Consider the following 16478-nt stretch of genomic DNA (forward strand, 5'->3'; position numbering starts at 1 on the left):
GGTTGGCTCCAGGCTCTTCTCTATTGGTGTGGCGTCTTCATATTTTCCTGGCCAGCATCACGGGGCTCTCTCCAACTCATGGGAGCCCTGCTCAGGAGTACGCAGGCTTCAGGACTATGGCCCGGCCCATATTCAGGCACGGCTGCCTGGCTACCGGGTCGGGTCTTCAACCGTGGCGCCTCCCCTCTCTGCGGTGAAATGTAGGGTGGGCACCTGCTTTCCAAACCGGCATCACTGCGGGGTGGGCTCCCGCAAAAAAGCATGCAAATGCGGGGTTGGCTCACGCCTGGAAATGAACCCCACATGCGTGGTGGACACCCGCACTTCAAATATGCATGGAAGGCAGGCTCCCGCTCAACTAAAAGCTGGCAATTGTGGAGTGGGCTCCCACCAAATGAATAGCACAAATGCGGGGTGGGCTCCCTCTCGATTGGGCATGAAAGCGGGGTGGGTTCCCGCTCGATTCCTACGCCATGAAGGGGAATCCCAATGCCGTGATTTCCTTAGGTTGCTCTGGCAGCACAGCACTGCAGAGCTTGCACAATATGCTTTCTCCAAGCAGTCCACACACAGCACTCCTGAGGCTCTAGTGTCCTCAAAGTTAAAGGGGCAGAGCTGATCCCAGGCAGGTCGCACACAGGACCCTGCAGAGAGGCGGTTACTCCTGGGGTCCGGCAGCAGCAAGCCCCCACGTCACAGGGAAGCACAGGAACAGCACAACATGTTCATGGGGTCACAGCCCCAATATTTATATCCACATTTGCTTTGTCTGCCTTGACACAGGACTTGGGGGAGCCAGACTAACCTGGTTCTGGGGGTTTTTGTTGACAAGGCTCCTCTTCCCCTTTGTCAGGTGGGGGTTCGTCATCTGACACACCTCAGGGGGGAGGAGCCAGCATTCACATAGGCAGGCACAGACCTATTCAGGGTCTGGGAACTACTCCTCCCACTACTCCAAAGGTAGAGGCCCTATTCAGCCTAGTGCTGACTCACCCTGCCCCTCCTGGAGCAACACACACCTCACCAGCCACTGTCACTCCAAAGCAAGACATGCAATTTACATCAGGCAGGCAGACACATAGCACACAGAAATGCCAACTTCTAAATGGGGCATTTCTAAAATAGTTATAATAAATCTTCGTACACCATTGCGTAGCATTTATTATCGCCACTCCAATTATACCAAACTTGACCACACTGCTCCTCTCATATCAGGAATTACCACTGAAATACTAATCAGGGAATCCCAATGCATTACTATGGGAGGGCAGCCTCACAGCAGTGAGAAACCAAAATGGCTGTTTGTCACTACCAGGACATGTCACACACTTAAGGTACATGTCCGGCCTTTCACCTACAATGCACCTTGCCCATAGGGCCAGCTAGGGCCTACCTTAGGGGTGACTGACATGCAGTAAAAGGGGGGTCACAGACATGGCACACACTTTAGGTTTCACGTCATAGCGGCAGTAACACTGCGCGCACAGGCCCTGCATTGGCAGAGGCCTGAGACAGGTTTGCAAGGCTACTTTGGTGGGTGGGGCGATCAGCACTGCAAGCCCACCAGTAGCATTTAATTTACAAGCCCTGGGTATCTGATATACCACTTTACAAGGGACTGACAGGTATATTAAATAGGCCAATCAGGTGTAGGCCAATCCTACCATGTTTACCTCAGAGAGCACATGCACTTTACACTGGACAACAGTGTTAAAGAGCCCAGGGTCCTAAAAACACCAACACCATGTCAGAAAAAAGGCTAGGAGAAAAGCAAAAAGTTCAGGAATGACCCTGCAGAAAAAGGAACAAGTCCAACATAGCCCAAATAAAACGTCCATGCACCACTAGAGGACATTGAGATTTAAAAAACGGCTAATTTCAAAAGTAAAACCTTGTCTCCCAGCTTTGTCCCACTCACAGATGCCCAATCCAACAGCATCAGTGGAAGCTCAATGCATATTTCTAAGGGTCCTCACCGTCATCAGCTTTGGACCTTGTCACGCTGGAACATTCAAACTTCCCAAGAATATACCAAGTCAGAAGATAAAAGTGTTTTACCAGGATGATCTAATTTATTTACATTACTTCCACTCCAATCAATCAATCAATCAATCATCGCATTTCTATAGCGCGCTACTCACCCAGAGGGTCTCAAGGCGCTGGGGGAGGGGGGTCTGCTACTGCTCGAACAGCCAGGTCTTGAGTTGCTTCCTGAAGGCGAGGTGGTCCTGGGTCAGGCGGAGGTGGGTGGGGAGGGAGTTCCATGTCTTGGCGGCGAGGTAGGAGAAGGACCGTCCCCCTGTGGTGGCTCTTCGGATGCGGGGGACGGCGGCGAGGGCGTGGCTGGTCGATCGAAGCTGGCGTTTGGGAGCATAGAAGTTGAGGCGGCTGTTGAGGTATCCTGGGCCTTGGTTGTGTAGGGCTTTGTGTGCGTGGGTGAGGAGACGGAAGGTGATTCTCTTGTTGACCGGGAGCCAGTGCAGGTCTCTCAGGTGTCCGGAGACGTGGCTGCGACGTGGGATGTCCAGGATGAGTCGTGCTGAGGCGTTCTGGATCCGCTGGAGTCTCTTCTGGAGTTTGGCGGTTGTTCCGGCGTAGAGGGAATTTCCGTAGTCCAGACGGCTGGTGACGAGGGCCTGGGTGACCGTCTTCCTGGTCTCTGTGGGGATCCAACGGAAGATCTTACGTAGCATGCGCAGGATGTTGAAGCACGACGAGGAGACGGCGTTGACTTGTCTGGTCATGGAGAGGGAGGAGTCCAGGATGGTTAACATGGTTTACCTGAAATTATGCCTATTCGATTTAAAACTGTTATTTTTCAATGGTGCTTTATTCATTGTAATTTCTTTTTGCGTAACGACTAAAATTCATATCTCTGGTTCCCTTCATTTGATGTTAATAATGTTGTGCTCTTCTTGCTTATAACATTTTTCTATATTTTCCTAAATTGATTTGCTAGTTTCATAGTGTGGATTTCCTGACTTGAATATTTGGTACTGCTTGAACTTAACAAACATTTTTCTTCTGAATTGCCGCTGTGTATGTGGTAACTAGCAGTAACAAGCAGAGGTTGAGCAGAGTTTCAGTGAAACACGTTTGAGAATTAGCCAGCACATGTTTATTAAGGTGGTAGGTGTCCCCACTATCAAAGTGAATGAGCCACTTCCTGACCTATGTCAATCTATGACTGCCATAAATGTCAATGATTACTCCTAGAGATAGCTAGATATCACTCAAAAGTCGATGTCCTACTCCTTATATAGGAGGAAACTGAGGGTCAGATGTACGACCTCTTTTTGCTGTCGCAAACGGGAAAACAGTCCTTTTGTGACCACAAAATTGGTCTGTTCCATGTACAAACCCTATCACTGACTCGAAAAATAGGGTTTGTGACTGTTTATTAGGAAGGGACGTGCCAAGGGGTCCCTTCCTAATAGCGACTCACACTTCAATGTATAATTATTTTGCAACCGCAATTGTGGCTGCAAAACACTCACAGTTTACCACCTACTTCATGTAGTTGGTAAGCCACTCGCAAACTGGAAGGGGTCCCCATGGGAGCCCTTTCCCTTTGTGAATGGATGCAAATAATATTTTTTTAAGAGCCGGCAGTGGTTCCAAGGACCACTGCCTACTCTTAAAAAATTAAACAGAAACGTTTCCATTTTCTTTTTTAAATGCAGCCCGTTTTCCTTTAAGGAATACGTGCTGCATTTAAAAAAGAAATGCTATATTTAAAAAGCAGTCACAGACATGGTGGTCTGCTGACCCCAGCAGGCCACCATTCCTAGGAGTGCTAGCCATTCCCGATGGCATTGCAAATTGCACCTGCCTCATGAATATTAATGAGACATGCAGTTTGCGACCCCCATTAGGAATCGCCAACAGTGTCTGTCGCAAATGGGAAAACAGTCCTTTTGTGACTACAAAATTGGTCTGTTCCATGTACAAACCCTATCACTGACTCGAAAAATAGGGTTTGTGACTCTTTATTAGGAAGGGGCGTGCCAAGGGGTCCCTTCCTAATAGCGACTCGCACTTCAATGTATAATTATTTTGCAACCACAATTGTGGCTGCAAAACATTCACAGTTTACCACCTACTTCATGTAGTTGGTAAGCCACTCGCAAACTGGAAGGGGTCCCCATGGGAGCCCTTTCCCTTTGTGAATGGATGCAAATAATATTCTTTAAGAGCCGGCAGTGGTTCCAAGGACCACTGCCTACTCTTAAAAAATTAAACAGAAACGTTTCAATTTTCTTTTTTAAATGCAGCCTGTTTTCCTTTAAGGAATACGGGCTGCATTTAAAAAAGAAATGCTATATTTAAAAAGCAGTCACAGACATGGTGGTCTGCTGACCCCAGCAGGCCACCATTCCTAGTAGTGCTAGCCATTCCCAATGGCATCGCAAATTGCACCTGTCTCATGAATATTAATGAGGCATGCAGTTTGCGACCCCATTAGGAATCGCCAACAGTGTCTAAGACACTGTTGTAAATTACATTTTGCGGGTCACATATTGCAAGTCGCAAATTGTAAGGGTCATACATCAGGCCCTTATAGGAGTGTGGTTACAACTTTTGAAGACAGGTATGCTTAGTCCTGTGTCTGTTCCACTCTACTGGCGTTAGTGTATTCATTGTTTGTGATCTATGTAGAATTATGGTCATGGTTATTCCACCTGAAGCTGTTAGTATGTTATCAGAAAATGGGTAAAAACCATGTCAACATGGTTTTTGTGGAGTCTATCTTGGCATTCACAAATAGAGAACTGTACTTGTATATTTAGGTTGGAATTTGAGCAGTTACACTTTTTTCACTTTTTGAAGAGGTATTTTAATGTCGCTATAAATACATAAGTATATCAAGGTGTTCAATTTCAAATGAAGTCTACAGTGATTTTTCAAAAGTATAAACTTTAAGTTGTGGTACAGAGCAACGACTCTGAAAGTGGCCTGTTCAGCTTAAATTGGAGGTATCATCACATTGCAGCATAAGGAATAGCTGTTATGTGTCTTTTATTACTAGAACCCTGTCTAAACATTGTACATAGTTTCAAATAATGAATTCAAGTTTCTATTGGAAGGTAAAATATACTTACTCTGGGTCATTGCATTGCCTTTCTGCACTCTGAACTCCTGCACCACAGGTACGTGTGCAGTGGGACCAAGGTGACCACATGCCCCATCCTCCGTTGACCGTTTCCGGGTGTTTTCCAACAGTTACACATTCACCAGTGAAACACCACTAAAGATACACAAAAATACAAATAAAAAATATAACCAAAAACAAAACTGTTGTATTTTTCGTAGGAGTGTGCAAAGTTGTCAATGTTAATTTTTACAAACTTCAGGAAAAAAATATATTTTGTAGGAGAGAAAAATGCATATGTAATTATTTAATGAGAAATTTTATTTCAACAGGAAGGTATGGGAAATTGATAACCTTTCCAGTATTAAATCATTTTTCTTAAGGAAGTTTAGTGTTACAGCCTTAATTTTCCACTGTTTGGAACATCTTGTTATTAACCCAAAACAAACAAGTTAATAGGAGAGGCGAGTCACATGATGGATTTACATAAGACGTCGGTGGAAAATCAGAACAATTATGGTTATACGATTTGTGAAGTGAAAACTAACATTGAAGTGATACCGGTCTTTTAAATTGATACTCTGTGGAACAGGCTATTTTGTTAATTATTTAGACGATTGTATGGACAATATGGAATAAGAAAATTAATTAAGCTGTAATGTTATTATTTATATGTAGCTATCCTATTGGGGTGATGGAGCGAGCTTTAGAAATAATTTTATTCTGGCTCGTGATGTCATACTCTCATAACTTGAAATAATATATTAATGAGTGTTTGCATGATTTGTTATAATTAAACCAATTTAGAGTAAGATTCCACATCATTATACAGGACTAATGTGCTTTATGTTGCATTTGCAAGTCTGTTTTGTAACACATAACTAATATTGTTTTGTTTGTCATGCTTGTCCTATTGTCTTTGTCACTATTAATATGCGGCTGATCATTCATGGCATGTGCTTTATTATATGTGCTTACATGTTTGTCCTATGTTGTGATTGTCTGTCTGTGTAATATTTAATCATCTTTTTACTCTTTCAGAAACTTAAAGCTGGACACGATGAAGAATGGTAGATATTAAATGTGCTGCTTTATTTGTGTGCTTCTGTTAGGTGACTTATACTAATGGGTTAACATTAGCTATGTAGGTTGGAAACAGAATAACTTTCATTTCCTGAATTAATTATTGTTTTGTGTTTGTTTAAATAATAGTTTTCTGGAAAGTGACGTGAGCTAAAAGTGGCGCAGTGACGCAAGCAAAAGTGGCGCAGAAAATTGACGCTTTCTGGAAAAAAGCCTGCTGTTGAAAAGCCACATGAGATAAACTTATTTTGAAAAGGATGAGAAGCCTATGAACTTTTATTGTGAAAAGGTTTGAAAAGAACTGCAAAAGGCTCTCTGTGGAAAGGTTTGCTAATGTGCCACGAGTAGCTCAGAACGGACAGGCTCAAGGCCAGGATGTGAGTCGCGGCATTTTTATGCACTATACGAACAATCTTTTGCTACAAAATGTAGCAGCCGAAGGAAGTGCTGCTAGGACTCTGTGCATGAACAATAGCTTTGTGTAAAAGCCTGGACTTGTGGTGGAAGATGTCACAGTTTACTGTGGCGTGAGGTGGTTCAGCCAATGGGGAGCCAGAATTCAGCTGTTGGAATGTGAAATTAGTTAGTTTAACCATAGTTTTAGGGTATAAGAATAGGCTCTAGGAGCAGATTTTTGGCTTACGCTTCTTGATTCCAGAGGGACGTGTTCTGCTGTCCGATGAATACACGTAAGGAAAGCTGACTTTAAAAGACTTGTTTTCAGGCGATGAGGGTAGAGACAGAGAGTTAGTTAGGATTTGGAAATGCTCTTTTTCACTTATTTCTGCTAATGATTAATATTTTCTTGAATTAAGCTCTCTTTATAAATGCTGAATAAAACTTTCTTATGACTTTTTCTAATGCTTGCTTAATAAAGTTCCAAAACCTAAGTTTTCCTGAATATGTTTGAATAAACTTTTAAAATGACAAGCTGGTCTTGTTTATTATAGTTAGTTTCAAATCAACATATTTGATCCATTCGCCTCATGATTCAGCTGCTCTGTTATTCTTATGGGCCTGGTATTGATTGGTAAGTATGGTGGTAGATAGTGACATCATTTATGCAGAATTTTAGTAGGAACGCTGGATCAATTTTTGGTAGCATTCGTACGGTTATATGTTGTTTTTGACATACATGCTAGATACATGATACATACATGTTGGTATATACATAGGATTAATGTTTAACATATGTTGAGTTTTTGAGTTTTTGATTTTGTCAGATTGTTATATGTACTTTTAAGGGTTTTTCCAGCAGTGTGAAAAATTCCTGGTTTGCCATGGCAAGAGTAGTGTGACTAGAAGAGTTACACAGTGCATTTGTTCTGCTTCAAAATTGTGGTATAGAATATATCACGTGTTGTGGACGTACAACACAAGTTTAGGGACCTTAGATTGTCTGGTTAAATGTATAGTGAGGATTGCCTATGAAATCCTAGCATTAAGCATAGGGACTTGTTGCCCGTTTTAAAACTTTTTGTGAAAAGAGTAATAAGATTTATCTAAGCTTGAGAGAAGGGTGAGATAGCGTCGTCTATTCTTATCAACGTTTGACGATTTCTGTGGTTGGTTCATGTCCTGCCAAGAATTCGTGTGTGTATGATCAGGGTTTTCTGTTTGAAAGTGCATGAATGATTTGTAATCTGTTAGAAGGGTAAAGGTTGTTTTCTCTACCGAGGTTAGAGTCCTAGGAAGAAAAATAAGCGATGATTTCTCTTCCAAGGTTAGAGTCCTAGGGTTGGAGTCCTGACGAAGAAAGATAAGCGTTGTCTATCTTACTGGCGAAAGAGGTTTATTTCTAAGGTTAAAGTCCTGAGGAAGAAACAAGTATGCATGAATAGGGATTTCCTTAGTATGAATGTATAAAACTATCTCTTTGTTTAGAGAAGCAAGCAGATGGTTTTTTTTGTGTAGTTACTAAAATGTCCCAAATGTAATTGTAAAGCATTTTAAAGTCTTCAGGGTAAAGTTAAAGTATTGTAAAGTGTTGCGCGTTATTTAAATACACTTAAAAGTATTGCGCGCTATTTAAATTGTATTCAAAAGTGTCCCGATTGAAATTGTGAAGGAGGGGCTATTTTTAGGAGCGAGAGCGTGTGAGGAGAGCCTGCAGCCGCAGCGGCTGTCTACGTTACAGCCGCCGCGCTCTGATTAGCTGAGGCGTTGTGCAAAGCAGGGCTGTGATTCGCTGACAGTGTTTTGATGTTAGGAAGTGGTTGCGCGTGATTGGCTGATGGGCGTCACCACTGCCTGCCGAATTGTTTGTATTTTCCAAGCATCCCCGTTTTGGAAATAATTGGGTAGTCCAGCTAAATTAAGTGAAGGTATACTTCGTATTGGAAAGCACGTCCTGGTGAATCAGCTGTTTGCATGAACTGATTCCTCCTAGTACATAACGAGAAGACACTCGAATGTAAAACAAAGTCCCGCTACAATCGCGCTGTTGAAGTGTGTTACAGCTAATATCTGTGGCGAGTTGCGCGCTGTGCAAGGATTATATTTTAAAACGAGGGGCTGAGCACACGAAGGGAGAGAGAGACTGCAGCAGCAGCGGTATACAGTCACAGCAACAGCCTCCCTGTGATTGGCGAGCGTTGCGAAAGCCGCGTTCTGATTGGCTGGAACATTTTCAGCCGCTGTGTTGTGATTGGTCGATGCGCAATACCACTATCTACTGATTCATTTACGTTTAAAGTATTTCCACATTAGTTTTCTTTCTTGCTGTAGCCGCACAAAAGATAAATAACTCGTGTGTTACAGCGGATGTATGTAATAGCGACCGGCGAGTGTTGCGTTCTGTGTTATAAGGTCAGCTCGTTTTGCAAGGGAGGGGCTGTTTGCTGAGAGAGGAGCGAGTGGGAGAAGCTAGAGGCCGCAGAGGCTGTCTACGTCACAGCCGCCGCGCTGCCATTGGTGGAGGCGCCGTCGCGTCATACCCAGAGCCGCGCTCTGATTGGGCGAGGCTCCGGAGTGACTGTGCTCTCATTGGGCAAGGCACGCACTGATTAGACTAAGTGCCGCAGTGTCACGGGAAGAGCCGCGACCTGATTGGTTGAGGCTTCGTGACGCGACCTGATTGGTTGAGGCTTCGTGATGCGACCGGATTGGTTGAGGCTTCGAAGTAATAATACTGATTGAGGATACACGAGCAGAGTTTTGTCAATATCTCGGCTTGCAGAATTAAAGCGCTGTGATCGCGCTAGTATCTGGTGATGTTTGTGGGGGCATTGAAAGGCTGTGGGGGCATTTAAAAAGCTGCCGTTTCTCTAACAGTGGCAGTTAAGTGCTGCAACAGTATTGCCAGTAAATTGAAATAAAGGATTTAAAGACAAATTAAAGGGTGTGTGGGTCAGAAGAAAGCAGATTTGAGCTAAAATTATTGTTAAAGGGGTCTAAAGGTTTTTGCATCAAGACATTTTATTTAAATTAAAGGCAAACACATCAAGTCTTCTTTTTCCACAGCTGTTGATGCAGAAAAGTGCGTAAGTGCAAATAAAATACATTTTAAACATACCCAATAACATTTAGGTGTTTGTTGTTGCAAAATAAATGTTTTACATTGCTGTTTTGTAGATGCATATTTTTTCCTAGGTTTATTAAAAATTAGTGATGCAGGTAAATTAGGAGATATATAAAATTGACCAGGTTACAATGTTTTTCTACACCTGATATAGTTAAATTAATTAATTAATTGATCAGCAAAAGATTGGAAGGCCAATTAAGTGAACGCATTTACTTATTGTAATTATTTTGACTATTTAAAAACATGGATAATTATTATCCAAAGAAGAAGAAAACGTTTTTCTGCTATCAGAAAATGAAAAATGTATTTAAAAAGGTTAAAAAGGTTGTTGAAATAATTTTAGATGAAGAGTACAACTCCCAAATCAGCGAATGTAAATAATAAACCTGTCAGAGAAGAATTAATTGATCAGTGTAAAAATTATGTTGTAAATACAGATAAGGACAGAAATTCAAGCAGATTCCCAGAACAGATTAATGTGGCGCCAAGAAAGCAGATTAATGTAAAGCCAAGAGTCCCAGTTCAGATTAATAGAGTCCCAGCCCAGACCCCTTCTCAAGGTGTCACAACAGATAGGTATGATGAGATGCCTAGTACTTTTGAAATTAATATTCCTGGTCATGTAAATTATACGAATGATTTAAAACAGTTAACCAGAAACATGGAAGCAATGACAGTTCCTGTGACAATTGGACCTGTTCTCCCAGTGCTTAGAAAAGATTAAACTAGTCCCACAGCTTTAAAGGTCACATTGAATTCTGAAATTCAAAAGTTTGCTGAAAAACGTTATTCTAATGTACCTGAAAATGAGCTAATAATGATTCCAACTCAGCAAGAGAGAGTGATGACTCTAGTTTCAGCTAGTGAGGACTCTGACGTTGACCTGATTAACCTGACACAGCCTGGTGAGTACAAATTACTGGATAATACAATCAGTACAGACAGATTAAAAAGATTACAGGATGATGAGGACATTGAAGGCTTGAACAATACAGGTAGGATTGCCTCTGCCCATATAAAAGATTTAATTTGGGCTTTGAGAAAACGGGGTAATCTGAATAAATGGAAAACAAAATGGACGAAGAAAAAAGAGAAGGAAAAAGCGTATTTAGCTGTTGTAAGAGAGTGTAAAAATCCACAGATGCAGAATGAGATAAATGAGCAGCAACAGCTGCTGAATCAACAGCTACAAATACAGCGACAGGAGGTGATTCAGCAGAATGAGATACATCCGCCGCCATTTCCAAATTATGTTAATGAGCAGAAATACAATACAGATACAGGATTCAGTGGAGACAAGGAAAACAGACCTGATCCAGTTAAAACTGCAAACAAGCAGGGAAACTCATTTCCTAATGTTCCACAGTACAAGATGAAGTCAGAAACAATTCCTGTTATTGAAACATTCATTAAGCAGGGTGTCCTAAAAAAGATTGAGAACAGTCTTTGTAACTCACCAGATATGGGTATTAGAAAGCCAGATGAAATGTACCAAATAGTACAGGACCTGAGAAAGGTTAACAAGATAGTTATCCCTTGTTGTCCTATTGTGCCCAATCCAGCAGAGATCCTTTGTCAGATACCACATGATGCTGAGTGGTATTGGGTCCCAATGCACCCAGACAGTCAAATAATTTTTGCTTTCAGGTTCCAAGAGAAAATTCCTAGTCAGGTAACTATTGAGAGAATTAAAATGATTGAGGCAATGGAATCCCCAAAGACACAAAAACAGGTAAGAATGTTCCTGGGCTTAGTTGATTACTGTTGCCAATGGATTAATGGTTTCTCAGTAATTATGAGGCCATTGCAAAGATTGACAAAAGCAGATATAGGAGATCGAATTGTCTAACAAAAATTGAGCTTGAAGCCATTGAGCAATTTAAAAAGAGTTTGAGTGAAGCTCCTGTTCAGGGCAAGCCAGACTTCAACAAAGAAATTGAGCTTCTTGACAAAATAGCAGTGATAAAATGTACTGCAAATGGAGATAAAACTAATTTTGTCTCAAAAGGCAATGAGCACGCAGGTACCATTGTTAAGTTTTGTGCTCAGGAGTGGGTTGCAATCAATGGGGAAAAATTCACTGAACATGTTTCAAGCATCCTCATACTAATCTTTGCAATTCAGACATGGCAAGACTTAAAACAATTACAAGATGAGGCACATGATGAGGAGAAAAACACATGGCTCAAAGAAGGTTTCAGACAGCAAGAGGAAGCTAAAATTTGGGTTTACAAAGATGACAGACCTGTTATGCCCAATTGCATGATTGCTGACATGGCACGGATGTACCATGGTCCAATTGAGAGTTTTTGGAACCATAGGCCGGGAGGGTGGTTCATTTACAAATATTCAAACAGATCTTTTTGAAATGCCCCAACATAACAAATTGAGATATGTCCTAGTCATCATTTGTTTATTTTCAAAATGGGTGGAAGCTTTTTCAACAAGAAAATATGACTCAATTACTGTGGGAACAGATGTAATTTCAAAAGAAAAGGAGCAGGCTCATGATCTATTGCCAAGAGACTTGGTCAGAACAAAGATTCATCGGAGGAGAAACTGCCTAGTACCCAGGTGGCAGAAAGCAAGACAGGTGTTACTAGTCACAATAGATACTGGGTGGATGCATATCAATCATACCCTTTGTGCACCTGCACCTGATAACCCTGATGAAGACACTGCAACTGATTCAGACTCAGAAGAAAGTTCTGAAGAAAATCCAGATCTTGAAGATCGACAAGGTGGTCGACATCTGGATGATGATGTCAAAGTAAATGAAACATTGATTGAAGAAGATCTAGAGATTGTGATTCTAGATTCAGAAAATGATGAAAATCTGCTAGAAAAGAATCTCAAGAAGAAATAGAAGATTCTGAAGCAGAAAGGGATTTAGGAGCAGAAAATTCTGAGCAAGAAGAGAATCAAGTCCAGGAGAGTATTGAAAAGCAGAAGAGTAGCTCTGAATGCGGGAACAAGAATCCTGAAACTGGGATGCTGAAGGTGATTCCTGAAGAAGAGGAAGAATTACCAAGTACCAGCTGTAAGGATGATGTTCCTAATGGAGTGAAGCTGCCGAGTAAAGAAGTTCCTAGGCACAGATTTGAAGTCTCAGAAAATGATACAGACGGGAGTGATGAAGAGTCTGAAATAAGAAAATTCAGAGGAAGGGCTTGGAAAGCTGAATATAAAGAAAACAAGCCTAAGAAGAAACTCTTGGGAAAAGGTGATGTCTGGCCTAAAGATTTAAAATTCAAATATGAAGTGTCAAGTCAGAAGAGTGATTCAGACAAAAAAGAGCAAGCTGAAGAGAAAATTGAAATGATTACCAGGAAGAGCAAAAGACCATTGAGACCAAATGTAAAATACAAGTCTTCAGAATGGGCCTACATAACTATCCCTCCAATAGTTGAGGAGCGCAGTAGCAGTCAGGTGGTCTTGAAAGAAAATGGTGACAATGACTAGGTTTAGTTTTCTTTAAGTTGAGGTCTATTTTGGCATAAGGCTGAAGAAATTTTGTTAGGTGACACAAGGTCGAAGAAATTGTGTTAGCTGGAAACACTTTTATGTAAGACGCAAGGTCGAAGAAAACATGTTTTAGAATTTGAAAAAAAAAAAAAAAGAGGGGGTATATACTATGTACTAATTTTTCAAAAAATTTCAAAAATTTACTTTTTGTTTTTTGTTTTGTTTTATACTACTCAGATTGATATTTGTTTTGTTGGTGTAATTCAAAATGTAGTTATGCAATTTAAAACTTAGTTACCTAAATTCATTGAGGGGTTGGGGATTCAAAGGTGGAAAGGATCCAACTTAGCTGAATAAAGAAAGGGTAAAGGATATAGAATTAGTAGGATGTAAGACTCAATACTCATTATGAGAGTTGAAGAAATATAGATGAAATTAGAGCTTAAATACTAATCCAGAGTAAGCCTGAAACATGTTCAATAGATAAAATCTTTAAGTAAAATTCTTGGGTGTTGTTTGGTGATTTTGAAATCACCAGATGAGGAAGTTGATGGAGCGAGCTTTAGAAATAATTTTATTCTGGCTCGTGATGTCATACTCTCATAACTTGAAATAATATATTAATGAGTGTTTGCATGATTTGTTATAATTAAACCAATTTAGAGTAAGATTCCACATCATTATACAGGACTAATGTGCTTTATGTTGCATTTGCAAGTCTGTTTTGTAACACATAACTAATATTGTTTTGTTTGTCATGCTTGTCCTATTGTCTTTGTCACTATTAATAAGCGGCTGATCATTCATGGCATGTGCTTTATTATATGTGCTTACATGTTTGTCCTATGTTGTGATTGTCTGTCTGTGTATTATTTAATCATCTTTTTACTCTTTCAGAAACTTAAAGCTGGACGCGATGAAGAATGGTAGATATTAAATGTGCTGCTTTATTTGTGTGCTTCTGCTAGGTGACTTATACTAATGGGTTAACATTAGCTATGTAGGTTGGAAACAGAATGACTTTCATTTCCTGAATTCATTATTGTTTTGTGTTTGTTTAAATAATAGTTTTCTGGAAAGTGACGTGAGCTAAAAGTGGCGCAATGACGCAAGCAAAAGTGGCGCAGAAAATTGACGCTTTCTGAAAAGAGGCCTGCTGTTGAAAAGCCACATGAGAAAAACTTATTTTGAAAAGGATGAGAAGCCTATGAACTTTTATTGTGAAAAGGTTTGAAAAGAACTGCAAAAGGCTCTCTGTGGAAAGGTTTGCTAATGTGCCACGAGTAGCTCAGAACGGACAGGCTCAAGGCCAGGATGTGAGTCGCGGCATTTTTGTGCACTATACGAACGATCTTTTGCTACAAAATGTAGCAGCCTAAGAAAGTGCTGCTAGGACTCTGTGCACGAACAATAGCTTTGTGTAAAAGCCTGGACTTGTGGTGGAAGATGTCACAGTTTACTGTGGCGTGAGGTGGTTCAGCCAATGGGGAGCCAGAATTCAGCTATTGGAATGTGAAATTAGTTAGTTTAACCATAGTTTTAGGGTATAAGAATAGGCTCTAGGAGCAGATTTTTGGCTTACGCTTCTTGATTCCAGAGGGACATGTTCTGCTGTCCGATGAATACACGTAAGGAAAGCTGACTTTAAAAGACTTGTTTTCAGGCGATGAGGGTAGAGACAGAGAGTTAGTTAGGATTTGGAAATGCTCTTTTTCACTTATTTCTGCTAATGATTAATATTTTCTTGAATTAAGCTCTCTTTATAAATGCTGAATAAAACTTTCTTATGACTTTTATTCATTTATGCAGAATTTTAGTAGGAGCGCTGGATCAGGGGTGATAGGCTCTAATAGATATTTTCTTATCCCGGTACAAAAAATAGATCTGTATATTATTTTGATAGTTCACAATTTGAATGTATTATTGTTTCTTTTCCCCAAAGATTAGTTATTCCGATTTTCCATGCACACATCACATAAAGTATATTTGACTTGCAAGATGCACCTAAACAATGTTGCCTTGTAATAGGTATAATTAACTAAGAGGACATTTGATCTTGAACTGTCCAGGACAATAATGTAAATGTATTTGAGCTTATATAGCACACAGCTACCCACAAAGGGTTTCCCGGCGCTTGCTTAGGGAACCCGTCCTGGTATTCCCCTGTGAGATAACCCCGGCAGGGTATCCACAAGGTGAAAGCCAGGCATCCCGCCGCGAGGGGCCGTTGTGGAGATTAAGCAAGCTATTGCCCAGAGTCGCAGAGTGTGAACCCGTGAGTCGAGAAGGCACCGGAGCGAGAATTATCGAGTCCGTGGAATTTTTGAGCCCAAGACCCGCCGAGGCGGGGAATTGAACCCTGGTCCAGGGCCGATCTCAGCTTCCGGGTCTGCCGCCTCTAACCCCTGAGCCACACTTAGAGTCTCACAATAGAGTCTCAAATACAGCAATACTAAAACCTTTATCCACTAATTGACTGTGAATGAGTCCCACACCTGGGTGTCATGTAGGTTAAGAAAGTGATGAATAGAGAGGAAATTTTGCGGGGTCAGGTTGGTGGGTGTGCGAGTTGAAGAGGGGCAGAAAGTTACAAGCCCACCATCTTGCATTAATGGGATTGGCAGGTGTTGGAGCCAGGTTGCTTGATGTAATCACAAGGTTATTCAGTGAAGTCCAGAAGGCTGGGTGAGGAGCACACCTACGGAATCTTCGGTCGTGTTCGATGTATATTGCGCAGGGTCATCACTTCCAAGGCAGTAGAGGGGTATGCCAAACCAAGGCTATAACATCTGTCAGGCTCTCCACATTAGTTCATCAAGCCCCATACTGGCAATATTCCATCTGTGCTGGAGCGGGAAAACTAGAGCGTCCTAAACGAGGTTTAAGCTACCACAGGGGCTCCCTCCCTTCAAAATGTGGCTCAAAATCTGGTTAAAGATAACTAATTAGTTGGTTGTTGACCTTATCATGTTCTAATGATGCTAACAACAATTCAGTCTCAGATGGAAATGCCTGTTGCCTCTGGTGCCAAAGTTTGCAGAGTTTATTCCGCACCAGTGGTGCCACCAACCACCCAATTCTGTGATGTGACTGTTCTGTTAAGTCCCTCATTTAATGCAGTAGTCTTACATATGCTGAAGAGGTCTCAGGCGTATAGTTAGCAGAGGACAGTGTGGCTGAAATGTTAGACTAAAGTTGCAAGAGTTTTAGGGCAGTTCCAGAGGATATGATTCAGGTCATAGGCTGCCAATAGCAACAGCATGAATGGGGAAGCATTCCAGACGAGCACAGTTGGACAGGTGTCCTGTAACGGTT

At 41.3% G+C, this 16478-nt stretch overlaps 1 protein-coding gene across 1 annotated transcript in view; it reads right to left on the reverse strand.

The window, feature by feature from the left end:
- The window catches only part of LOC147726376 (A disintegrin and metalloproteinase with thrombospondin motifs 12-like), a 428493-nt gene that overhangs the window by 169366 nt on the left and 242649 nt on the right, over positions 1-16478 (reverse strand). The window contains exon 6 of the mRNA XM_086962924.1: positions 5103-5248. Within this exon, the coding sequence (XP_086819050.1) occupies positions 5103-5248 (146 nt within the window). The remainder of the gene's footprint in view (positions 1-5102; positions 5249-16478) is intronic.

Source organism: Lissotriton vulgaris, chromosome 3_1, assembly GCF_964263255.1.
Source record: "Lissotriton vulgaris chromosome 3_1, aLisVul1.2, whole genome shotgun sequence".
NCBI classification, from domain to species: Eukaryota; Metazoa; Chordata; class Amphibia; order Caudata; family Salamandridae; genus Lissotriton; species Lissotriton vulgaris.